At 39.1% G+C, this 26,127-nt stretch overlaps 1 protein-coding gene across 1 annotated transcript; it reads left to right on the top strand.

The window, feature by feature from the left end:
• The first annotated feature begins 1,153 nt into the window (after positions 1 to 1,153).
• Positions 1,154 to 26,104, top strand: LOC106141735 (transmembrane protein 94). Its single transcript, XM_060946804.1, has 27 exons — positions 1,154 to 1,390; positions 1,649 to 1,896; positions 2,227 to 2,334; positions 2,880 to 3,028; positions 3,943 to 4,095; positions 4,988 to 5,196; positions 6,619 to 6,838; positions 7,238 to 7,438; positions 8,005 to 8,189; positions 8,845 to 8,968; positions 9,701 to 9,835; positions 11,752 to 11,897; positions 12,556 to 12,683; positions 13,741 to 13,817; positions 14,320 to 14,522; positions 15,828 to 15,914; positions 18,465 to 18,597; positions 19,344 to 19,499; positions 20,773 to 20,901; positions 21,492 to 21,571; positions 21,974 to 22,097; positions 23,136 to 23,258; positions 23,561 to 23,728; positions 24,411 to 24,687; positions 24,919 to 25,012; positions 25,370 to 25,546; positions 25,844 to 26,104. The coding sequence occupies exons 1-27, from the start codon at positions 1,278 to 1,280 to the stop codon at positions 25,914 to 25,916; spliced, it is 4,020 nt and encodes a 1,339-aa protein (XP_060802787.1). The 5' UTR covers positions 1,154 to 1,277; the 3' UTR covers positions 25,917 to 26,104.
• Positions 26,105 to 26,127: the final 23 nt, after the last annotated feature.

The raw sequence follows: 26,127 nt of genomic DNA, 5'->3' as shown, positions 1-26,127 counted from the left end.
AGTCCGCTGGCGTTATAAGATGTGGCCGTAGTCGTTGTGTAGGTAGTCGTAGTCGTGGAAGTGAAGGGGGCAGGCATGAGATATTTCGCACGATGCTTCGCCATCTCACATCTACACTTCTACACTAATATTATAAAGAGGAAAACTTTGTTTGTTTGTTTGTTTGGTTGTAATGAATAGGCTCAAAAACTACTGTACCGATTTTAAAAATTCTTTCACCATTCGAAAGCTACATTATCCACGAGTAACATAGACTATATTTTATTTTGGAAAAAATAGGGTTCCGTAATCCGTTTGGATTTTTCGGACACAAACTGAAAAAAATCAACCAAAAAGTTACTTATTTTGCGTAGGTACGCTGCCTAAACCACAAAAGATAGAACCATAAAATGTTTTAATTAATTGTAGATCTTATAAATATCTACAAAAAAGTCCGCGACACACTATAGGTACCTATCTATGTCGAGTGAGGCACAACAACCACATTTTTATTTAAAAATCTTGAATTTTTTTTGGTATACATTTAAACGCGTTTTTTTTTACTCATTCTATTAATCCTTATCATAATAAATAATTTCATCAATAAGTACAGTTTATGTAGATAATATTTGGTCTTTGAATGATTAAAATTGGACGTTTGGTTTTGAAGTTGTGGTGAAATTAAAATATTACGATTTCTGCTGCACGGCCCGGGACTGCAGGCAGAAGTGACATTTTTGCCGGGAGCAAGACTTAGCTGCTTTGCGGGCGGTCCTTTAGTTAGTTCTAATAGAGATATTAAGTATCGGCTGTGCATCCGTGCGAAGCCGGGGCGGGTCGCTAATTTCAAATAAATACACTTTATTAGCTGTTGCCTACCACTTTGCTTGCAATCACCTGACAATTGAAAGATTTTATATAAAAACTAGCTGGATATCATAACTTAGATAGTTACATACATATAATCACGTTTATATCCTTGCGAGATAGACAGAGCCAAAAGTCTTGAAATGTTTTGAAATCTGCTGTTTGGTTTGGTCTATTAGTATTTTCAAGACTGTTGGCTGTCTACCCCTCATGTCGTTATATCCCTTTAAAACCTAAATTAATATTTATTTTCAGTTGATACTGAAAGATAAATATGTAGTGACATTGACAGCCGGCCGTTCTTCAGCCGTCACAGTCAGGTGGGTGACCTTACTTGAGGTGGGAAGGGAGGATCTTTGAAGAAGACAACTTGTTTTCAGAGAATAATGAATTTCATAAGTGAATTGTTTAAATTGACTGAATATTGAATAATGGATGAAACTCCACATAATATTTTGGGTTATACTACAAAGGAAGCATTAATAAAGTTACGCAACGACATCATTTCTGTCATAGAAGAACATAAACAAAAAAGTCCCTCTGGGTATCAAATTTTTCTCTCCTATTTGCTTATTTTATTGTATGCATATTTTATTGAGAATATCTAACATCGATTGTAATTTTAATTAAAATAATTTATTTTATGACAATATTTTATTATTATATTCTACATTACCTAGTGACTTGTCTGTCATTTTACTTTCTTTTAGTTTTTACAAAACGTATTTATCGCATCAAAATCGTTCTGAACCTTAAATTGAGAAATTTATAACAAATTGTTTTACCAAAACTTTTATTTTAGATTCTGTCTCGTTCGGAATATTATATCATTTTCTTCGGAAAAGGTGCTTCTTTCTGGAGTAGCATATACAATAACACTCATTTATTCAGTATCTTTGGTGCTTACATATCTTTTGGGCCACACTCATGCCTATCTGCTATGGGAAGCAGTGTTCCTATTGGTGATCCTGGTTTTAAATTTTATAGTAGCATACAATGAAGAATATTTACGCAGGAATGAAATCCCACACAGAGTCAAAAAAGTTTTAGGTAAAGTATGTATTCAACATATATTCTGCTTACTGATATACATTATATGTATCTAAGATTTTTTTCTGCATGTATGTTTGTTGTGCATTTACTTTCAAACTGTTGGTCTGATTTGGCAAAATTTTAAATATACATATAAGGCATCAAAATCGGCAAAAAAGATTTTGAGATATTTACAATTTTTTTAAAAATTGTTTTTGTGAGATCTAAGTTCATGGGAAACTACTAGGATTATAAAATATAATATCATGGAGTTAGTATTCCATTACCCAAGTCTTGAACTTGTTTTGGCGCTAGCTCAAAGTGTAATCATACAATTTATATTTACAGAAACCTTGGAAAATACAATAAAACGATCAAAATGGAGTGAAGAACACTATCCACACCTATGTGCACCATTCTCCCCTTGTGTGATTCTTCAATGGACCTACAGGGATGGTAATATAGGATCATTATCACATTGACAAGGCTATTATCTTATCATCTTTTTGTTTTTGTATCATTTTGGTCAATTTTGACAGCCTCTGTGGTACAGCAGTAGTGCGCTCGTCTGTGTCACTGTAGGTCCCAGGTTTGAATCCCGGCCTGAATCTCTGATTGGCTTGGGTCTTGGACGTAACACAAGTCTCTAACTTCTTACTTTATGGCTTACTCAAACTGTATAATCTGTCCTGTATATATATTTATTTATTTATGCTGAACTGTGCAGCAGGATATACATAGATTTGATGACATGAGATTTATTTAATTATTATTATTTAGAAGATACAAAAAAATAATTTAATACATTTCCATAGTTAGTGTTCCTGCCTGCAATAACAATTTCGTCTTTATATGTAATTATCAAAATTATTATTTTTTTGTAATCTGTCCCTGTTTTTGGTGGTGGTTCTATTCATATATTTTTACAACAGATATTTTTAAATCCTCATGTTGGCAAAATTTTCATGTACAGAACTAAAGAAAATGAATTTTTTTGACAGCTACAATAGTGAACCTTCCATGGGCCCTCTTGGTGGAAGGAGATGTGATAGTATTGAGACCCGGGCAAGAGGTCCCTGGTCACTGTCGTGGGCTCCAACCAGACGAACCAGAACTGTTTTTTGGACAAATTTTCCAGCCTAGCCCTCCGGTAGGTTGAAATCATATAAAGGCTAGTGTGAAGGCGTTTTCAATCTACTGAGGAGTACAAAAAGATTTAAGGTCTATTTTCACAGTCTATTTTAACAGTTCCGGCACGTGCCTATCTGTAACATATATCAGTGTCAGTGAAAAATGAAATTAAATCATAGGAAGCTATCTGTACTTGTCAGTGATAATGAATGCCATTTACTGTTGTGCTGATAGATCTTGAAACTTTTTGTACTCCTCAATAGAATGAGAGCACCTTCACACTAGCCTTGATATACCTCCAACAACGAACAAACGACAAAGGAGATAAAAATGGGTTTTGTCTTGTCATGTCTTAAATACTCATTATTTAGTCGTCTTCTTTACTCTTCTCCTACATCTTAATTACATAAATACATATATACATATATACATATAGTCACGTCTAATCCTTTGTGGGTAGACAGAGCCATAAGTTGCGAAAACACTAAAAGGCTACATTTTGAATGGCTTCATGATGGAATTTATATTCAAATGGTGGCATCGCCTACAAGAGGAATCCCAATTTTATAAGCCTATCCTTTAGTCTTCTTCTTAATTAATCCCATAGAAAAATATATGTATGTGCCAATAAGAATTAACTGCATACATACATACATACGGTCACGTTATATCCCTTGCGGGGTAGACAGAGCCAACAGTCTGGAAAAGACAATGGCCACGTTCAGCTATTTGGCTTAATGATAGAATTGAGATTCGAATAGTGACAGGTTGCTAGCCTATCGCCTAAGAAAGAATCCCAAGTTTGTGATAGGCTCACAAACTTTCCTTAGTCGCCTTTTACGACATCCATGGGAAAGAAATGAAGTGGTTCTCTTTTTTGTATTGGTGCCGGGAACTACACAGCACTGAATTAACTGGTATATCAATTTCCAGGAAAAGGAGCACTTCGACGCGCCTCGCATTCGTACGCCGCACCAGAACAAAGCGTATAGGATGTGTGAGACACCTTATCTGAAGAATTTGAAGTTAGCTCTAGAGGAAGCGACCAATAGGCCCGTCACTGTCTTTGAAAAACAACGTTATTTGGTAGGCATTTTTTTGATAGCTCTTTCTTTTTCACCTGCTGGCACTGATTTCAATGCATCTATCTTGCTCTCTCATCTGTTACATACATATAATCACGTCTATATCCCTTGCGGGGTGAACAGAGCGAACATTCTTAAAAATACTGATAGGCCACATTTAGCTGTTTGGCGTAATGATAGTATTGCGATTCATAAAGTGACAGGTTACAAGTCCAGCGCCTAAAAGAAGAATCCTAAGTTTATATGCCAATCACTTATTCGCCTTTTACGACATCCACGGGAACGAGATGGAGTGGTTTTTGTCTTTTTTTTATTGGTGCCGGAAACCACACGGCACAAGTACTGTTAAATCTGTTAGGATAAAATATTACCGTTAAGTTTCATAAGAGGGAAATTCGTCTATAATGGACACCCGTATTACAAGGTTCTTAAGTTTTGTGAACTATTAAGCCAAACAGTTTAATGTAGCCTTTCAATCTTTTCAAACCTGTTGACTCTGCCCACCCTGCGTCATGCCGACATCCATGGGAACGAAATGGAGTAGTCCTTTTATTTTTTCTTGCCACCGGGAACCACACGGCACAAATAGAAAAACAAATATACGGTTTCAAAAATCCCAGATTTTATTTATGTAAGTAACAAAATACATTTATGTGCACCCAATACATATACAAAATATCAAACCTTTTTTTTCTTCTACTTTTGTATAAATCGATAAGGTGCTAAGATTATGGAAACATATTATATAAATGTTTTCTGGAGGTGGGCGTTGAGATCTGCGACACAGTTTCATAACTTCTGCAGATGTCATCGTTATCCTATGTTACTTAAATTGTACTTGTTTCCAAATACAATATTTTTCATTTTCATTTTCACATTACTAAAATTCACAGTGCACAGTAAAGATAATGGAGGGCATCGTCCTGCCGCTCGTGATCGCGCTGGTCGTGGTGGCCAGCTTCGTGCGCCACGTGTACCAGCTGCCGGGCGGCACCCACTGGCCGGAGATCTACCTGCTGCAGACCATAGCGGCTTCGTTGCCGCTGCTTCAGATCATCTTCCCCATCGCGTGGGTCTCCCTAACTTGTTACGGCTTGGCCAGGTCAGTGGGATGTTCTGAAATTATTTTGTTTCTCACAAAGAATTTACTCGTAGCTTGCATGAGGAGAGTTATGAATGTGGATGAAGCGAAGGAAGTATGCAGAGGTCGTGGCAAGTGGAAAGATGTGGTCTCTGCCTACCCCTCCTGTATGGTCGTGCGCCACGTGTACCAGCTGCCGGGCGGCACCCACTGGCCGGAGATCTACCTGCTGCAGACCATAGCGGCTTCGTTGCCGCTGCTTCAGATCATCTTCCCCATAGCGTGGGTCTCCCTAACTTGCTACGGCTTGGCCAGGTCAGTGGGATGTTCTGAAATTATTTTGTTTCTCACAAAGAATTTACTCGAAGATTGCATGAAGAGAGTTATGAATGTGGATGAAGCGAAGGAAGTATGCAGAGGTCGTGGCAAGTGGAAAGATGTGGTCTCTGCCTACCCCTCCTGTATGGTCGTGCGCCACGTGTACCAGCTGCCGGGCGGCACCCACTGGCCGGAGATCTACCTGCTGCAGACCATAGCGGCTTCGTTGCCGCTGCTTCAGATCATCTTCCCCATCGCGTGGGTCTCCCTAACTTGTTACGGCTTGGCCAGGTCAGTGGGATTTTCTGAAATACTTTATTTCTCACTAACAATTGACTTATTGAGATATCACAATATATGGTAATACTAAGTACACTGAAATAAGTATTTAAAACTAATTGCTCAACATGGACAACATTTTGACCATATCCTTCGCGGGGTAGACAGAGCCAGTATTCCTGAAAAGGGAAGATCTTCCGCCAGGCTAGGTGTTATGCCTGGGGAACCGCGGCTCCGGCGATATTGTGTCGGAGGTTGTATATATAGCTTCAATCCGTGCTTGCGCGATTAAGGTTTTTCGCTGTTTTTGACTGAGAGCGTCGCGTGATTTTATTTTTGTGACTTGTGGCGTTTTAGATTACGCCACAGTTTGATAGGCCATGTTCGGCTGATTGGCTTAATGATATAATTGAGATTAAAATAGTGACAGGTTGCTAACCCAACACCCAAAAGAAGAATCCCAGGTTTAGAAGCTAAGGATTAATAGTCTAATATCTTTAGTTATGGTTAGTTTAATCATTTGTGGGTACATTTATTGGATTGGAGTGACGTAACATACGAACTGCTTCAGTATATATAGAGAAATGACGCATTTCTCGGATTGGAGCATATAAACAACCTTCGATACAACATAGTCGGAGCTGCCGTTCCCCAGGCATCACACCTAGCCTGGCAGAAGATCTTCCCTTATGTGGCGGTTTATTCGACGAATTTAGCGCCACCTAGGTACAAAAAGCAGCTAATTTAGCGCCACCCACAAAAGAATTCCGTTTTTAATTATTTTGTTTTTAATTTATTTATCTTAGTGTTCCATCAAAAAACTAATGTACAATAATCAATTTACAGGTTCAAAATTCTATCGGAAACGCGGCAAAAGTACATCCGTCCGAAGTCCTGCTCCATATCTGAGGACGCCAGCGATCCGCTGATACAGGCTCTCAGCGAGTCCAACCTCAAACCGGAGAGCCTCAAGTCTTTGGGGAAGACGTTCATCAATATATTGACGGGGAAAGAAGATATGATCGCGAGAACGGCGAATATCGTACATGTGCTTGGCTCTTTGTCGGTGAGTTTTACGATAAATAGAATTGACTCGTAAAAACGTCTAGCTTTGCTGATGAACCCTATTCTTTTTCTTTCTAGTTCTAAGAGGGTAGGACCAACTCTTGTCTTTCCTATGGATGTCGTAAAAAGCGACTAAGGGATAGGCTGTACAAACTTGGAATTTTTATTTTAGGCGATGGGCTAGCAACACTATTTAAATCTCAATTCTTTCATTTAGCTGAAAAGCTGAATGTGGCTTATTAGTCTTTTCAAGGCTGTTGGCTCTGTCTACCCCGTAAGGGATATAGTCGTGACTATATGTATGTACATTATGATACGTACGGTTTAATAATCTAGAAGTGTGTCAAAACACCCTGAGCTGTTAAAAGTATTCGGCTATAAAAAAAATGTGTTCGTGCAGGCGTTATGCTGCGTGGACAAAAAAGGCATACTGTCATGGCCGAACCCCACCGCGGAGAAGGTGTTCTTTCTGAGAAACTCGAGTCCATCGTCCAACAGTTCCAGCAAGACCAGTCTCGTGGGCTCCATGGGCCATCAGAGCAACGCTGCTGAGGAGACAGCAGACACCAAGCCAGTTGCTGAAACATCCACTATAGTGGAAGTTAGTATATGCTTTTAAAAGATATAAATGGCTAACTATAAAAATACTTTTTTTATTAGGAACCTCAATCAACCAACAGCTCAAAATGAGACCAGTGTTGCTAAGGCTTTAAAAGTACTCCAAGCGAGAAACCTGTACTAATCATGTCTAGCAAATTAAAATCCATGTAGTAATCTGCGTTTCTCACTCCTATTGTTAAATTATGAATTATTTAAAAGGATGAATGAAAGCAGGTTGACTAAACAAATATACAAAGGAAGTGTGAATGTGACTGTTGGAGTGGGAAGGCCTAGACGAACGTACCTTGATCAAATCGGAGACGTTCTAGCAAAAGGTCAGGTCAGGTGCACTCGAAACCTACGAGTCTGCATGAAGAGAATTATGAACGTGGATGAAGCGAATGAAGTACGCAAGGATCGTGTCAAATGGCAAGATGTTGTCTGTGCCTACCCCTCCGAGAAAGAGGCGTGATTTATGTTTATATTGTTGAATTATAGACATGGGTACCGCTTTTAAGACGGCCTGGACCCATAACCCGAGAATGATCATATCAACGATTGTTCTAGGTCCTAGACCTGACCCACGACCAGAATGCGCCGTTCTGCGTGGAATGGGACGACGCTCGTTGGAGACAGCATCTGTCGCTGCTGAAGCCGCTGGGGCTGGCGGCGCTGCTCAACACGTGCGCACACGTGCCCAGACACACTTACGCACAGTTCTGTGCACACCTCACCTGCGAGGCACAGTACAGGTGACCTGATGTGTATTTAGATCTAGTGCTGTCTCACCTCCACACGTGGCTTTGGGAAGAATGCGCTGCTCTTGCGATTCCTCTCTAACAGCGCGTCCTGACTTCTTGACTCTTTGGAAAATCTCTTTAGTGTTCTTTTAGTTCTGTATTACTTATTCTAGGATATTGGCATCGATGAATGATCGCCATTGAACCTATTTACATGCCGACCCTGCCGGAATCTAGTATATGGTCATCATATGATCATCTCCGCTACAAAAATCTTTGTTGACTAATCTGAAAGATACATTTATCTAAAAGATAAGTATTAATAAGATTTATCTAGATCTATTTAAATAATTTTTCGATCTATTGCGCCTTGACAATGATACTTTTTTCAAGCCTTTTTGCCTTTATCGGTCGAAAGCAGTCAACTTCCAGCATCAGTACTAATTCTGCTTGCATATAACACTAAGTACACAATACTTATATCAAGTAAGACACATACCACAGGTACAGTCAACCTCATATTAGGGTACCCCACATGGGAACTCTATAGCGAAGTAATAGCAACGAATTTAGAGTGAATTTGGGTTTGAATTGATATGCTGTTGACTGCGTTTAATTATTCTTATCTAATTATTCCTATAAAATAACATGAATATGTGTATTTTAGTGAGGACCTGGTCCCTGTTACCAACCGCCGGTGTCTGTGTGAGTTGGCGAAGCAGATCGGCTTCGCAGACGCCGTGGCCGACGCTTACACCGTGCACGAGTGCCTGCCCATCTTCAGGCATCTGGTGAGCTGTTTAATGTTGTTTATTTATTTGTTATGTGTAATATTGTGAAGATTTAGGCCTTGTTACCAAACGCCGGTGTCTGTGTGAGTTGGCGAAGCAGTTCCTTACACCGTGCACGAGTGCCTGCCCATATTCAGACATCTGGTGAGCTGTTTGTAACAATATAATATTATGTTTTGTTTCGGTTATTAAGAGAGAAACACTTACAAATACTTTAGAGCGTCGGTAGTTGAACGGTTAAAAAGCCGGAATAAAGTTATGCACAGGGAGAAACAGGTTTAAATGCTTCTGTGGCTTTTTCTTGTTTTGTACATTAGTTGGATTGCTAACCGATGCTTTAACGGTGGGGGGAAAACATTGCAAGCAAACCTGCTTATTTCATTCACTAAAATGTGTGACCTTCTCGTGTGTCTCTTTTCATGGAGGTCAGACGGAAATCACTACTCCGTGTTACTTGAATTTTAAATTACATAACTTTTCTCCCGGTTCAAAGTGACAAGCGGACAGCGAGTTTCTCGCCAGGGGACCATATACATACATACATAAAATCACGCCTCTTTCCCGGAGGGGTAGGCAGAGACTACCTCTTTCCACTTGCCACGATCACTGCATACTTCCTTCGCTTCATCCACATTCACTAAATTAATTGAAAATAAAAAATTGGAGACCGTATAACCAGGACAAATTCTTAAAGAGTGTGACGTAATATTTACAATGTCGTTTTTGTTCCAGCAAGCGGACACAATCCGCCGAGAGACCAAGTTCGTCCGCTCCCTACAACTGAGCACCCGCGTGAAGGTGCCGCTGCCCCACATGCTGTGCGTGCTGGTCCGGGACCGCGCCGGGCAGCTGCAGATGTTGTCGCAGGTCAGGGTTGTTCACTTCATCATGAACAGACGCTCCCTACAACTGAGCACCCGCGTGAAGGTGCCGCTGCCCCACATGCTGTGCGTGCTGGTCCGGGACCGCGCCGGGCAGCTGCAGATGTTGTCGCAGGTCAGGGTTGTTCACTTCATCATGAACAGACGCTCCCTACAACTGAGCACCCGCGTGAAGGTGCCGCTGCCCCACATGCTGTGCGTGCTGGTCCGGGACCGCGCCGGGCAGCTGCAGATGTTGTCGCAGGTCAGGGTTGTTCACTTCATCATGAACAGACGCTCCCTACAACTGAGCACCCGCGTGAAGGTGCCGCTGCCCCACATGCTGTGCGTGCTGGTCCGGGACCGCGCCGGGCAGCTGCAGATGTTGTCGCAGGTCAGGGTTGTTCACTTCATCATGAACAGACGCTCCCTACAACTGAGCACCCGCGTGAAGGTGCCGCTGCCCCACATGCTGTGCGTGCTGGTCCGGGACCGCGCCGGGCAGCTGCAGATGTTGTCGCAGGTCAGGGTTGTTCACTTCATCATGAACAGACGCTCCCTGCAACTGAGCACCCGCGTGAAGGTGCCGCTGCCCCACATGCTGTGCGTGCTGGTCCGGGACCGCGCCGGGCAGCTGCAGATGTTGTCGCAGGTCAGGGTTGTTCACTTCATCATGAACAGACGCTCCCTACAACTGAGCACCCGCGTGAAGGTGCCGCTGCCCCACATGCTGTGCGTGCTGGTCCGGGACCGCGCCGGGCAGCTGCAGATGTTGTCGCAGGTCAGGGTTGTTCACTTCATCATGAACAGACGCTCCCTACAACTGAGCACCCGCGTGAAGGTGCCGCTGCCCCACATGCTGTGCGTGCTGGTCCGGGACCGCGCCGGGCAGCTGCAGATGTTGTCGCAGGTCAGGGTTGTTCACTTCATCATGAACAGACGCTCCCTGCAACTGAGCACCCGCGTGAAGGTGCCGCTGCCCCACATGCTGTGCGTGCTGGTCCGGGACCGCGCCGGGCAGCTGCAGATGTTGTCGCAGGTCAGGGTTGTTCTTCTTCATCATGAACAGAATTGAACATTGGGAACACACAAATGTTGCACGATTTTGACTCCCGTACCTACTTAGTACTAATTTTTCACTGATCCCAAGATTACCCTAATCGTGGGGCTAAGTACGGAAGTGATAGTATGGATCATTTAATGTTAAAAACTCTTAAATTGCAGAATTGTGTAACCTTAAGTTAGTCACTTATAGTTACCGTTTATTGTGACATACATAAAGCTGTTAATTAATTCTGAATAAATAAAAAAAAAAAATTACCGGGTGGGGGACCGGTGACCTGCAATACAGGTGCTTTCGACACCTAGCGTAGGCACCAGATCTCCACAACGATTATTGTCCACAGGTATATATACCAGAGATAATAAGTATTACTACACATTTTTATTTAAGGCCATTTTGTTGTGGAGTAAATAAAGGATTTTTTTTAACATTAAAATATTTCAGAGGTCTTCAGGACAGAAAGGTAAGGAGATGAATTGGTAAGGTAAACGTTAAACGGTTAGGTCTGTCAACTTTTCATTAACTTTGACTTAGTATCAGGTAACACAAAATATAGGAAAAGAACATCGTGTTAAAAGCAAGTATTTTCAAATCTATCTACATACCTATCTGTCTGTGACACTTTCACAGTTACACCAAATTGTCTATAGAATATACATAAACAAAGTCACGTCTATGAGCCCGTCTCTTGCGAGGAGGATAGAGTTAAAATTCTTAAAATGAAAAATAAAGATATACAAATAATTTTAGATCAAGTTAGTTTTTTATGTAAATTCTCACAGGAACGAATCTCCAGTCAAAAGTTAATTTCTCATAAACTGATTGATCGATACGTGTATTAAATTGATCTGTAATTCCAGGGCACAGCAGACATAGTCCTGGATTCTTGCGTGGATTACTGGAACGGGCGGGATTTGACGCAGATCTCTCCAGCAGACCGCAAGAAGATCATCGACTTCTACCAGAGGAACTCCCTCACCGCCTACTGCACCGCCTTCGCTTATAAGTATGATTTTGTTTCTCTCTTTCTCTTTCTCTCTCCTCTATCACTTCCTCTCCCGCGGACCGCAAGATCTTCGACTTCTGCAGAGGATGAAGAATTATGTAAACACAAACTGTACCTAGATAATTGTAACCATAATCATGCAATACATACCTACAAACATATTATGACGTTTATATTCCTTGCGAGGTAGACAGAGACAACACTCTTGAAAAGACCGAAAGGCCACGTTCAGCTGTATGGCCTAATAGGGCCTAATAGGACCCGCCCGCAGAATCATTTTCTTTCTGATGATTTTCCTCCATCTGTCGCGGTCCTTTCCATTAAGACAGTCCTTAGACAATTTTATGACTAGAACTGTCTAAACTCGACACTAGTAAAAATGAGCTCATGAAGAAGTACGATTGGCAAAACGAAGAAAAGAAGAAAAAGTATAAATAAATATATACGGGACAAATAACACAGATTGAGTTAGCCTCGAAGTAAGTTCCTGTCTACTGTTACAAAATACTAACTCAACGATACTATATTTTACAATAAATACTTATATAGATAAACATCCAAGAGCCAGGCCAATAAGAAAAAGTTGTTTTCTCATCATGCCCTGGCCGGGACTGGAACCCGGGTCGTCCGGCGTGACAGACAGTGCGTACCGTTGCAGGCCGCTGAGCCGCGGCGTGGCGCCGGCGCTGGCGCACACGTACCTGGAGCTGCCGGCGCGCGCGCGCCCGCCCGCCGCGCGCGCGCCGCACTGGCCCGACATGACGCCGCTGCACTTCCACTCCACCGGTGACTGTCATACATACATACATATGGTCACGTCTAAATCCCTTGCGGGGTAGACAGAGACAACAGTCTCAAAAAGACTCATATATACATATACATACATACATATACATACATACATATACATACATACATATACATACATACATATACATACATACATATACATACATACGGTCACGTCTAAATCCCATGCGGGGTAGACAGAGACAACAGGCTTGAAAAGACTGAATGGCCACGTTCAGCTATTTGGCTTAATGATAGAATTGAGATTCAAATAGTGACAGGTTGCTAGCCCATCGCCTAAAGAAGAATCCCAAGTTTGTAAGCCTATCCCTTAGTCGCCTTTTACGACATCCATGGGAAAGAGATGGAGTGGTCCTATTCTTTTTTGTATTGGTGCCGGGAACCACACGGCACATACTGTCATATCACGCATATTTTGTTTATTCAATTTAATTTCATAATTCTGATTCAAAAAATTTATTCGTTATTATGGGACATTTCAACATCACTTAATAATTGTCACATCTTTTGGCTTCACAACATTGGTCTACGTCAAGTAAATTACTTGAAACTAAGTTTACTGCCGCTTCCAAAACGTCAGTGCAGAAGAAGCGGCTAATAAACTTGGGAGTACCTCTTGTAGGCTAGCAATCTGTTACTATTTTAATCTCAATTCCATAATAAAGCCATCCAGCGACCATAACATTATTTAAGGTGATCATACGAATGAATTAATGATTCTATCAAATATATTTTTAACATGTATCCGAGACTTGATGAAAGTGATTTGGCTTTTTTTATTAGAGAATTCAAATTAATCAGCGTATTGCTCTATAGCAATAAATTCGTTGAGTTGTGACCTTTTTGTATTGCTGCAACTCACACCCTAATTGATTTGTATTTCATATGAAATTGTAAATCGTGTGTAGCAAATCAAATAAATGAATTATCTATCTATCTTAATCTAAAGTAATCTAAACGATATTAGTCTGAATCTAAAACACTGACCCAGCATCAGTGACGCCAATAAATAATTAATTCCGTGACATTTCAGACTCTTTGCTGTTGAACGAGGTGACTGACGAGGACGTAAACGACGCCGAAGGATATTTCGACATGCAGTGCAATCAGGTAATGATACCGGCCTTGGCTATATGGCGTTTAAAGTAAATAAATAAATGTCTAAATCGGTGAAAAGGTCAGATCAAGAGTACACGAAAACGACGAGCTTGCATGAAGAGAGTTAAAGTCGAAGTCAAATTATTTATTGCAAATGTAGGTAACACACGGAGTTTATACATGTATAAATAGTTTCGCTACATTTTACCTTTCGGCATGCAATACTGAAATACAGAGGAAGGAATTCTCGAACACCATCCTACCTATGTACATGCATTCTATTATACATCATACTACATTTGAACATGCATTCTTGTTTTATTTTGGTGGTGTTCTTTGAATAAATTCAGTATGTGTATGTGTGTCCTCTTCGTGACATCTGAATCACGTGACATGACTTAGTCACGCGACGTCTGAATAACGTGACGGGTGACTGAAACACGTGACGACTGAGTAACTGAAATATATGAACACCGACGATCTTTAAAAAAATATTTGTATGTATATCTTACAGGTGTTTATAGGCATGGTTACAATGCAGTATCAGGCTCAAAGCGACATGGTCGAGCTTATTGAGCGGCTCGAGCGAGCGTGTATACGCTTCGTCCACTTCAGCAAAGAGAACGAACTTAGATCCAGGGTTTTTAGTGAGAAGATGGGCCTGGAGTCAGGCTGGAACTGCCATATATCGCTTATGTCCGACGAGACTGAGCCCAGGTAGGGGGAAATTTGAAGCTTTTGTCGCGAAGATAGAGGTTATTTTTGATTGATATTAAAATGTATGTCATGGATAGTCGGATGAATATTTACCGTAAGAAACGATGGTTATATTTTCTGCCAGCAGATGGCGCCAGTTAAACTTGAAGTATTACGACTGTTAATATATGAAATCTTTGAATAATAACATACGGTATTGGAAACATGTGGTTAAGTGACGACCTCGATGTGAGGCATTTTAAAATACCCCCGTTTAATCCCAGAACCCCAATATTTTTTTAATATGCAATGCCACTTAATCTAATGAGTTGAATGTTCCTATATGTAGAAAATCTTTTAATTTCTAAGAGTAAAATAATTATTTCAGGTTAAAAATACTCATCTGTCTAATCCTTTCTTTGGTGATAATTGATTTATTTTTTAACTTCATCAACACACAATAGAGGCTAACAAACATAACTTCATACATGTAACAAAAACATAACGTGTTTTAAGTTAGAGTTTAATGGTTTTTATATAACGAAAAAAAAATCATTTTCGTGCCTTTAAAAATCTAGGATATACACAATTATATACAGTTTATGTTGATATTATTTTAGGCCCCGTTCGTATTCGATGTTGTATAGATTCGATGTTCAGCAATACTTTGTTTTTTAATTGAAACGCATAACTGTGAGCTATTTCTTAACAAGGATATGCATTATATCTTTTGACCCTTAAGATTTATGCCAAACACATTAATTATTCTTGCCTTTTGGCGAAATTTTAAAATATGACCCGTAACGTTTTATGCCAATAATAAGTAAATATTCCACTTCAATAAACGTAATTACTAAATTAAACAAAAATAGTCCCTTAAGTGTTTGTAAGCTCATAGGTTGAATTGCGTTTCAATTACATTTTATAGATGTCTGTTCTATCTCTTCTTCTTCTTATTCTTGCCTTTCCAATGTTCAGGATGAAAAAAAGTCTTCAGTCTTCATGAAAGTTTGGGGACGTGAACAAATTTTAAAGGATCTTTGTGTAATATAAAAACTAAAAATGAATTATGGTGATAGTGGCTTAAAAAATTTTTATTTGGATCATTTAGCAAACGCGTTATTCCCCGACCGAAATTTCAACCATGTCTGTCGAAATAGAGAGTGAGTAGAGTTATCTAAATTGGTGTTGTCGAAGAATGCTTCGCCGCTAGTACTGCTATAGTTTCCAAATACTAGTTACATTGTCAATGTTAAATTTCAGCATATAAAGAACAAAACTGTAGAAATTCCGGGTAGAGTTTATCTAAACTGGTGTTGTTGGCAGCAAGAGTGGGTCGCCGCTGTCTCCGCGCACGTGGCCCGCCCGCCAGCGCGCCAACACCGCCACTCACGCGCAACAACACAACTATAGGTTGGTTGCGCTTGCGCCGAGTGGTGACTCACACACGCGATGAGAATAAAAATAAAAAAATATATGAGATAGAACGCAACAAAACTTAAAGCGTTGCGTTCACAAACAAAAAGTAATATTGTACTTATTAGGTACAATTTTATGATTTAAATATGGTTTATGGTGAATAGAAAAAAAACTTTTCAATTTAGTATGCTTCAAATAAAGAAAATATTTTACTTTTAAGTTATCCCGAAAGTCTAAACCAAATGCATGATAGAAGTAAATAGTAGTTAATGTATATTTTATTAGTCGTCATAGATTTATTCATAAGTATGTATTATAAATATTAGTATGGCATGTGGGCATTTGTGTCCGTTTTGTGTCGCGTAAATATTAATATTGATAAGTAGTGCAAATTTATTATCATCCCCGGATTAGCCCGGATAAAAATAGTAGGTTTCACCCTATAACTGTTGTATATTGTATGTACATTTTATTGTTAATTTGTAATAACTTGATCGTATTGTATATATTTGTTATATTATACTCGTATTGTAAACAATGCAACGACGAACTTATCTCATTGACATGAAGAGATCTCTTTCAGTCCTGGTTCAAGGGTTGTTTGTCCTCTATGTTTATAATCTTTATCATCATATTATTAGAAAAAAATTGTTCTATTTTCAAATATATATATTTTTTTTTCAATTTAGATGATTTATATTGTTATCATGAACTGCCGCCCCGATCAAGCATGCACGTGGCGAAACGATGCATTCCAAATTAACGGGGAAAACTAACAAAATATAATATAACGCATTTTTATAGGTTAGTATGTCAAACTAAAAATTGTTTGAAATATATAACTAATACAACTAACCCATTCTTACTAGAACAAACATTAACAGGAATATATTTGGTGCAGCTTCACAACACTGCAAGATTGTTATTGTTTTTTAACTAAAAAGGAAAATAAAATGTTATTAAATTATTAAATGTTACTTCTATTTTGTAGCTTCGCTCAAACTATTCTGTTAAGAAACTGCTATAAAAACTAAAAAGAAAAAATAAAATGTTTTAGCCAAAAAGAAAAATAACTGTTATTTTTATTGTCATTCGCGACGTGATTTAACGCTCGGTGGTAAGCTTTTATTCCTTCTTCTTCGTAGCATGTTGATCAAAAGCTCGAATGGATGAATAATTATTAATTTACTACATATTTTGGAGCGTTATCTAAAATATGTAGTATATTAATGAGCCCCCGATATGCGCTCAAGTTTTGCGCATAAACAGAATTTAATTTATACATTTATTTTTAAATGAAATTTCGCCAGAGAAACTGTGGCAAGGCATAAGATACATGTATGTCTCATAAGACATACATGTATCTTATGCCTTGTATGTATAAGTCTAATGATTGGTTTCTACGATGACGCGACAAGACAATTGTATACACCTTGATGAAATTTTTCAGTGAAATAAGTGGGTATGCAGGGATCATGGCAAGTAAAAGTTATAGTTTCTGTCTACCGCTCCGGGAAAGTGGCGGGACTTATTTATGTTTATGACAAATTTGCATTGTTAATTTTAAATTAATTGCTTTTTTACTGAAAAATATCAGGATTGTACATTTAGATAAAACTTGACCGTGCGGGGAGAGTTCATTCAAAAATAAAATTCATCGTCATTTCTACATAATTTTGATCAAAATGTTACATCTGTTAGTATTTAAGTTTTAGCTTGTAGCATAGCTTTTATTTCTTTTAAACTTTGGGCAACAGCATATGCCAAAAGAAAAATAGTTTCCTATTCAATTCGGCAGGAACCCGTCCATAACTTAATTAAATATTTGTTCGCTCTTTTCGAAAGCTTTATACTCGCAGCATAAAGGCATCTACAGTTGTTCATAGCTGTGAAACGGAGATCAACTTCAATATTCCGAAAAGCATAACATTATTTTTATATCTGATTGTAGGTACTCTTGACCCCATCAATAGTAAAACATGTGTTATTTATAGCAACATAGATTCCAATGCGGTATAATTTCGGTAGCTTGATTTACCTTGAAGCGGCAGCTGTTTGCTAAATCAGATTTATTCAATCTAAAGTTGATCTTCATTTGGTGTTCTTAAGTTAGTTAACTGTCCTGTTTATTTTGACTACCTATATAATACACACAGATATACGCAAATAATTGGCTTGTAAATTAAAGCACACGAAGAGGGAAATAGGGAAATTTTTATAAATTATTAGTTTTCAAAATTGGCAGTGATGGGAGGCAATTTTATCTCTGCATTGATACTTATTCTAGAAGTGAAACTTATTTTACATAACAGACCGTACAAATTGAATAAGACTTCATACACTAATACTTTAGGTATGTTTTAAAACTTTATTTGTATGTTACGTCGAATATTAATCCGTTACTGAAAACCGTTAAAATATTTATATCTACCTAATTTGTATCTACCTTATGTGTGTAATTGTATATCAAAAGCCGCCCTTTATTTAATATTAAGAACATTAACGCCATCTAGCGACTGTTTTATTAACCGCAATCTACTTCAGTACCAACATGGCGTCGTCGCGAGCGTTGTCTATGTCAGCGCCGGGAGCCATCAATTTGGAGCACACGACGGTTAAATTCGACAACGAAATCAAGAAGGCTAGACATTCGATCACCACGCATAACGGACTCAAGGTACCTTAGGTAGATAACATACTTCATCATCCTCCTGGTGATGATTGTCCCAGTTGCATTCTCGGGTGTACCCTGAATGTACTCGCCTATGATTACGATCTAATAGCATAGAGTATAGAATTTAGAAATGAGACATGTACTACGCAACTTTGTATTTTTTTTCGCTTACCGAAAAACATGGAAGCTGTACTTGGTTTTCGTCATTTGCCTTAACCACAACTCATTTCAAAGTAAGATTTTAAACAAGCGCATTGAGAAACGAAACGAAAAATATTAAAAATCTTTATTTTGGCAACACGATTTGTTATTTTTTTTAAATTTAGGAAGTTTGAAGCAGACAGCTCCTAAATGGTCATGTTGGAAATCTTTTAAGGAGTTTATTGGACTTCTGCCAAGATGATACGATATATAATTTGTAATTGTCGATTTCTGTGGTTCTTGATCTATTTATAAAATAAAAGAATAGGCCCTCTCCGTTTCTTCCCCATGGATGTTGTAAATAGGGACTAAGGAATAAACTTATATACTTGGGGGACTCTACTCCCTCCTTTTGGGGGATGGGTTAGCAACCTGTCACTATTTGAATCTCAATACTATCATTAAGCCAAACAGTTGAACGTGGCCTGCTGGTCTTTTTGAGACTGTTGTCTCTGACTACGCCGCAAGGGATTTAGACGTGATAACCTATATGTGTGAGTGTATGTTGATCTATTAATTCTTCATATCTGTTACCACTATTGTTACAGATGCCACGAGGCAGCATCCCGGTGTCGGACCAGTCCGCCGACTCCCTCCTGGAAGGCGGGGATGAAGACTCCCCCGTGGACGCCTGTCGCTCCCTGTCCTGCCTCACCGACTCCACTGACCACTCGGCGCCAGTCAACTTTGACATGAGCAACCGAGTGAGTCAACTAGTATTCAATAACAAAATTCAAAATTTTTATTCATTATTAACATAATGACCTCTTAAATGCTTGTGCATTTTTGACATGGTGTTGACTTGACATAATTTGTACAGTGTGTACATATCTTACTTTATCTTTACTTATTTGACGAAATATTTGTATTGAAATCATTAGTTTTATATTCGTTCATGTTATTTAATGAAGACAATGTGTATTCGTCCACGATTTAGATTTAAGAGATCTATATTTATAAACGATTAAGTCCCGAGGTCCGTTAACTACATGTAACTTAAAGCATTCAATCTTTTGGAAATGCGCCTGCTGCTACCTGTCGTGTCTCACTGCACTCCACGACTTTATAAAAAGATACATATCTACATAAAATCACGCCTTTTGCCTGGAGGGGTAGACAGAGATACACATCTTTCCACTTGCCACGATCTCTACATACTTCTTTCGCTTCATCCACATTCATAAATCTCTCCATGCAAGCTCGGCGGTTTCGGGTACTCTTGACCTGATCCTTTGCCAGGACGTCGTTAATTTGTTCAAGATACGTTCGCCTTGGCCTTCCCACTCTGACATTTCCCTTTTCACTTCGGCCTTATAAAAAGGTACACTTTGAATAAAAAAATATTATTATTTTTGTTGGTTTAAAAAAATTCCGTGCTACAATTTTAAGTTGCTTGAATGACTTATATTTATGTATTGTACCTACTCTTATTTTATGTACTTATAGGTTAATATTGTTGTCTTATTATTTTAATTCTTTGCCGTTCAAATCATTGAAATTGTTTCTATTTGCACCACAATAAACTTTATACTAACAAAAAGGTAGATAGATACTTACTTTAAATTATCAGTAAGAATTAAAATTAAACACGGATTGTTCCCATCCATCCATCCATATACATGGAGAGTGTGGAGGGAAAGGTTGGGGTGGGAAGACCTAGAGGAACGTATCTTGATCAAATTAAGGACGTCCTGGTAAAGGGTCAGGTCAAAAGTACCCAAAACCGTCGAGCTTGCATGAAGAGAGTTATGAATGTGGATGAAGCAAAGGAAATATGCAGAGATCGTGGCAAGTGGAAAGAGGTAGTCTCTGCCTACCCCTCCGGGAAAGAGGCGTGATTTTATGTATGTATGTATTGTTCCCCATAGCATGCTGGGTGTGCCTGTAACTGGTCAAGCAATTAGAAAGAACCTTATTGTATGTATAATCTCTGTATTTACTGTTGGTGAACTGAATAAATAAATAAAATAAATACAGGCAAAATTACCGCGCGGCATCGAGAACATACGGCCGCACATAGAACAAGTGGACAACGTGCCGCTGCTGGTGTCTCTGTTCACGGACTGCACTGCCAGCTCTGTGCAGCAGATGGTGCAGATCATGCAGGTCAGTTCAGTTTGAAGAACTTTATTTATTTATGTACACAAAATAATATACAGGAGCATTTATTACAGTAATTCTAGTACAAAGGTGCTACTTATTTGAAAAGAAATCTCTTCCAGTAGACCCGTGAGAGGAAAGATGAATTTTGGAGCGGTATGGAAGAACTTTGTTTTATTAATAAAGACGTGACGTCAGTTACATGAGAAAAATTAATTGATATTTATAAAATATGTAAACATACAAAACAAACTACATAATTCTGGATAGATTTCGAATCTTATACTTACCTGCATAAAATTATACCTATTTAGATATTAAGTACCTATAGGTATAAGTTAGGTTCATATAGTACGTCAACTAAACATATACATATGTTTGCAAGATCCGATAGGGTTAATATGAAGATCTGTTATATAAATTTAAGAGTTCCACTTTGGTCACCTGGGTGATCGAATTCCACATTTTTGTGTCCTGAAATGACGAGATAGTCGAAAGAAAAGCAGCGTTCTCCATGTTCTTCTAGCGAAAATAATGATAAATATAATTTATTAGCTATACTAATTTCTATTTAAAAAAAAAACTTATATTTCCAGGATTACGGCGAGGTGGTTTGTGTCATGGGGTCCGCGGCAAACTGTCTCAACATGGAGATATTTATGCAGGCAGATGCCAGGTATTTACTGTTAAATGCACTGAAAACCAATCCAGGTTTATATTTTTAATCTGTGTCTTTTTGCTGACTTATCATTTTAGGCTTTTAATTTTTAGACAAAACAAGAATCTAATTTTGTCGAATTTTTTTTATATTTAGCATAGGATCACTTCGTATCTTTCTTATAGTTGTCGTAAAAATCGACTAAGGGAAACGCTGACTAACTTTGGGATTTTTGTTGTATACAATGGGCTAGCAACCTGCCATTATTTGAATGTCAGTTTCATCATTAAGCCATACGGATGAGCGTAACCTTTCAGTTAAGTCTGTTGCTTCTTTCTACCCCGCAAGGGATATAGACGTGATATATACATACATAATACGACTTATTTACTGGTGTTTAATAAAGCAATATACTTTCAGCATAGCAGTGGAGCCGCTTTATCCAGTATTATGTCAAAAAATGCCGCCATACCAGCTGCCGGAGAAATGCATCGGCCCCATAGACCTGGCGCGGTCGTTGAACTCTGTACCTTGCTCATTGTCGGTAAGAGATTCTGTTGTTGAAACTCCTTGCATGACAAAAACTGATTGCGGAATAATGTGGCCAGTTATAAGTAACAATCTTCATCAATTACATACGTATAGTTTAAATAAATAAAATATTTCAGAATTTCATTGTGACATTTGTTTCTAGACAAATACTTATGTACAGTTGGGGGCAGATTTATCTGGTATAAGTATCATCTATCCCAGTAATTCCATTGAGCTGTCCCATAGCGTAACATGTGGGACAAATTTGTCCCAGTAGTCTTATGTGAAAAGTCAAATAACAATTACAAAATCTTCCCACCATGACTCATATTGTTGGGACTAGTTGTAGAGATGGTTTAAATATGCTAAATTCGTATCGTATGTATACATGTCTCATATCTGTTTCTGCACCCATGGAAATCAAGTTGTAACTGCGAATTGAACTTCCTTTTCTTGACTTGTACATTCATGATTGACTGACATAGATCAGATTCCTGTTTGTGTTTATGATTTTAAGGAGCATGTTATTTCGCGTTTTTAGAGATCCAGGAATCATTTACTTTATTTAATATGTTCGCGTTTAAGTGTGATTTAATATTTTTGCACGCTGCCCTGAAGTTGCAGAACAAATGGCAAAATCAGCCGTTTACTAACTACTGCAGTCAACAGGTAAAAGAAAATCGTACTCTTAAAATGTGGGTATTATCACAATGAAAAAGAAAACAAAACAAATTTAAACATGTTTGTAATTATAAGTGGGAAAAAATTGTTTGCGAAATTTCAGTGATCTCTATTCAATGGTTCTATTAGTGAATTGATAAAACACCTTTGTACAAACAAAAGATATAATAGGGGTAGGCTTATAAACCTGCCACTATTTGAATCTCAATTGTATCATTAGGCCTAACAGCTGAACATGGTATTTCAAGACTACTAATCCTGTCTACCCAGCAAGGGATGTAGAAATGATTATAAGAATGAATGAATTAAAATATATCATATTTATCGAGTCTTTACTGATAACAGTTATAATTAAGTATTAATTCCGCAGATGACTCGCGACGCCGACGTATCATTGTTCGCGTTGATCACGATGTCCCGCCACTACATGACGTGTCTATGGAACAGCACGCAGTTTTGGATGTGCGCCGTCTGTTACATAGCGTTGTTGCAGGTAAAATATTCACTTTGTAGTTTATCGAATGGGTTTTTGATTAAATTATAGATTAAATTATAAACATTCACTGAAAGGTAATATGGGCGTGACGCGCGTAGCAAAATTGAGGCTCTTGAGTCTTAACATTTATTAGTAAACTCAATATACATAATTTTTTAAATCGTATATATTTATTATTCGTTTCCAGGTGACGTCACAGTGCACCTTACCCGCCACGCAATTGATCGAGATACATACATACATGAAATCACGCCTTTTTTCTTTCTTTGATCGAGATATACGATTATTTTCGTTTCCAGGTGACGTCACTGTGCAGCCTGCTGCCCCTGGCCCTGGGCGTGGTGGGCGCCACGCTGAGCAGCGCGCTGAGCGTGCCGCTGCTGGCGGCCGCGCTGGCCTTCGCGCCGCCGCACGCCGCCGTCATGCAGCGCGCCGCCACCAGGCCGCACATGGCCGTCACCCTTACCGTGAGACACGCCGCTAGCCTTCTTACAGCTAACAGCAGCCAACTGGTACCATCTTCGTCCGGGCGTTAGACCCGGCTGCATGAGAATTAAAGAAGCGCGATATCCGCCTGTGATCAGGATTTAGACGTGACTCCTGTGTGACCTCCGCAACCTTTAAATAATCTTGTTAGCCTTGATTGATTACCAAATAGCAGCATGGGTAAAAAAATGGAAAGATGAACAAGACCTTCTTACAGCTAACAGCAGCCAACTGGTACCATCGTCGTCCTGGCGTTAGACCCTGCGTGCTTGCGGCGCTTGAGAATTGAGAGACGCTTAGTGCCCGCTGTGGATTTAGACGTGACTCCTGTGTGACCTCCGCAAACTTTTAATAATCTTGTTAGCCTTGATTGATTACCAAATAGCAGCATGGTCTTAAAACCGAAAAATGGACAAAGTGGAAAGATCAACAAGCAGACCCCAGGTCCCAAAGCATAAAGGCAAACAACTGCGAAAATGAGAGAGACAAACATAAGTTGGCTGGAAATTTAATTGTTTATAGCTGAGAGCATAATCGGAAATGTACTATACGATTGAGATAGAAAATCTACACTACAGCATTGTCTCAACAAATTACTTCATTATACCTATATATTTGCTACTAACCTATACAATTTACATTAATTCAAAATTCCCTCAACAGATGGCGTCCTTCATATTCTGGTGCTACGCGTGCAAGTTCCTACCCTCCGCTATATTCATCTTAACCATTTACGGTCTAACTCTTCGCTCGTTCTGCGAGCAAATAGCAACAGCAACTAACTCCACCGGCTGTTGGCTGGTATACCCGATCAACTTGGGAGAAGTCGAGGAAGAGTTTGACCTGTCAAAGAAGAGTTTCCACGGGTGGCGCGACGATTTCTACCACGGCTTCTATTTGGTGCAGAATATCGTTCTTGTACTGGTAACGGTGCATTTAAGTGAGTTGATATTTTATTGTTAAGTTACTTTTGGGGAGGTTTTTGGGTGTTTTAGATATGAAAAGTCCATTACTGGCAACAATTTGTAGGTTTACCCACCTAAGTAAAAAACTTAACAAAAGATCAAAATAACGTGAAAGGCCTCGTGGTCGGATATATAAATAAATTGTAAAACAATGAATAAAAAAAAATATGAATGAATAATAAAGCTACATTTTCTTTTTGTTGCAGTTGTGATATCATTATCTTTTGTACATCGACAATCTTCCATATGGCAGAAAAAATTTTGGACGAACAAAGTGTGGTGTGGGAGTGTAGTAGTTTTGTAAGTATTCATACTTGTTATTGTCATTTGTCATTCATATAAAATATTTACAACGCGCACGTAACGTACCTTTATTTTATCTCGGGACGTTTCGAATGATGTTACAATGGTACATGTTCACCGAGCGACTGAAAATCAGCTTATTTTATTTATTTTAATATTAAGGGCATATCTTCTCTCTCCGAAGTATCTAAATCCATTCCTGGTTCATTTTATAGGGGATTTTTGGGAGGATCTATAGAAAATATGGACATTGACAAAAATTGTCTAGTCACGCGAATGAAGTCGCGGGCTTCAGCTAGTTTTGAAATCATATGAAATTTTCGTTACACTAAAACATTGCTCTTTTGTCCTCAGATTAATATTACAGGCAGCATTTACAGCTAAGGCGCTGAGCGTACAATACGGTGCCTGCGAAAAGTGGGGCATTTGCGACATGACGTTCACCGTGAGCGCGCCGCTGTGGGCCGCGTGCGGGGCCTCGCCGCTCCTCGTGTTCGTCATCAACGAGCTGCTCAAGTGGCAGGAGATCAAGTGAGTGCTGTGTAGGTGTTCACATTGGGTCGCAGCTCACCGTGAACGGGCTTAACTACTAATACTGCGACCGAAATTTTTAAGGGTTGGTCAGCCGGTCAGACGTGTTCGATTTTCCAAATCATTTCATATAGGTATAGTATCACTTCAAATGCTATTATAAGTACATATATTAAACTTGCCGACGGCTTTATAGCACCAACTGGTTGCTATAAAGCCGTATGTAATCTTTAGACCAACATACTTTTCTGATAGTGAAATTATTACGTTTGCATTTATAACGAAACTTACTTCCAGGGTCGACGCCCGCAACCAACGGCGCGCTAGACTGGACTTCGGAACTAAGTTGGGAATGAACTCTCCATTCTAGGGCTCCACACCACTACTAGTCAATTTTAGCTTTATATCGACAGTGACGGCTGACTTTGCCAACTTAAGTTAAGGAAAAATGTGACATTGTACTTAAAATGTACTCAACTATATTTTGTACTTATTTTATTTAGGAATCCAACTTTACAGACAATGACGACGTGAGAAATAAATCGATTTATACTTTCATTGTGTGGATTTCTATTTAACAG

The sequence above is a fragment of the Amyelois transitella genome, chromosome 12 (genome assembly GCF_032362555.1).
Source record: "Amyelois transitella isolate CPQ chromosome 12, ilAmyTran1.1, whole genome shotgun sequence".
Classification (NCBI taxonomy): Eukaryota; Metazoa; Arthropoda; class Insecta; order Lepidoptera; family Pyralidae; genus Amyelois; species Amyelois transitella.
This window is presented reverse-complemented; position numbering and strand designations above follow the sequence as displayed.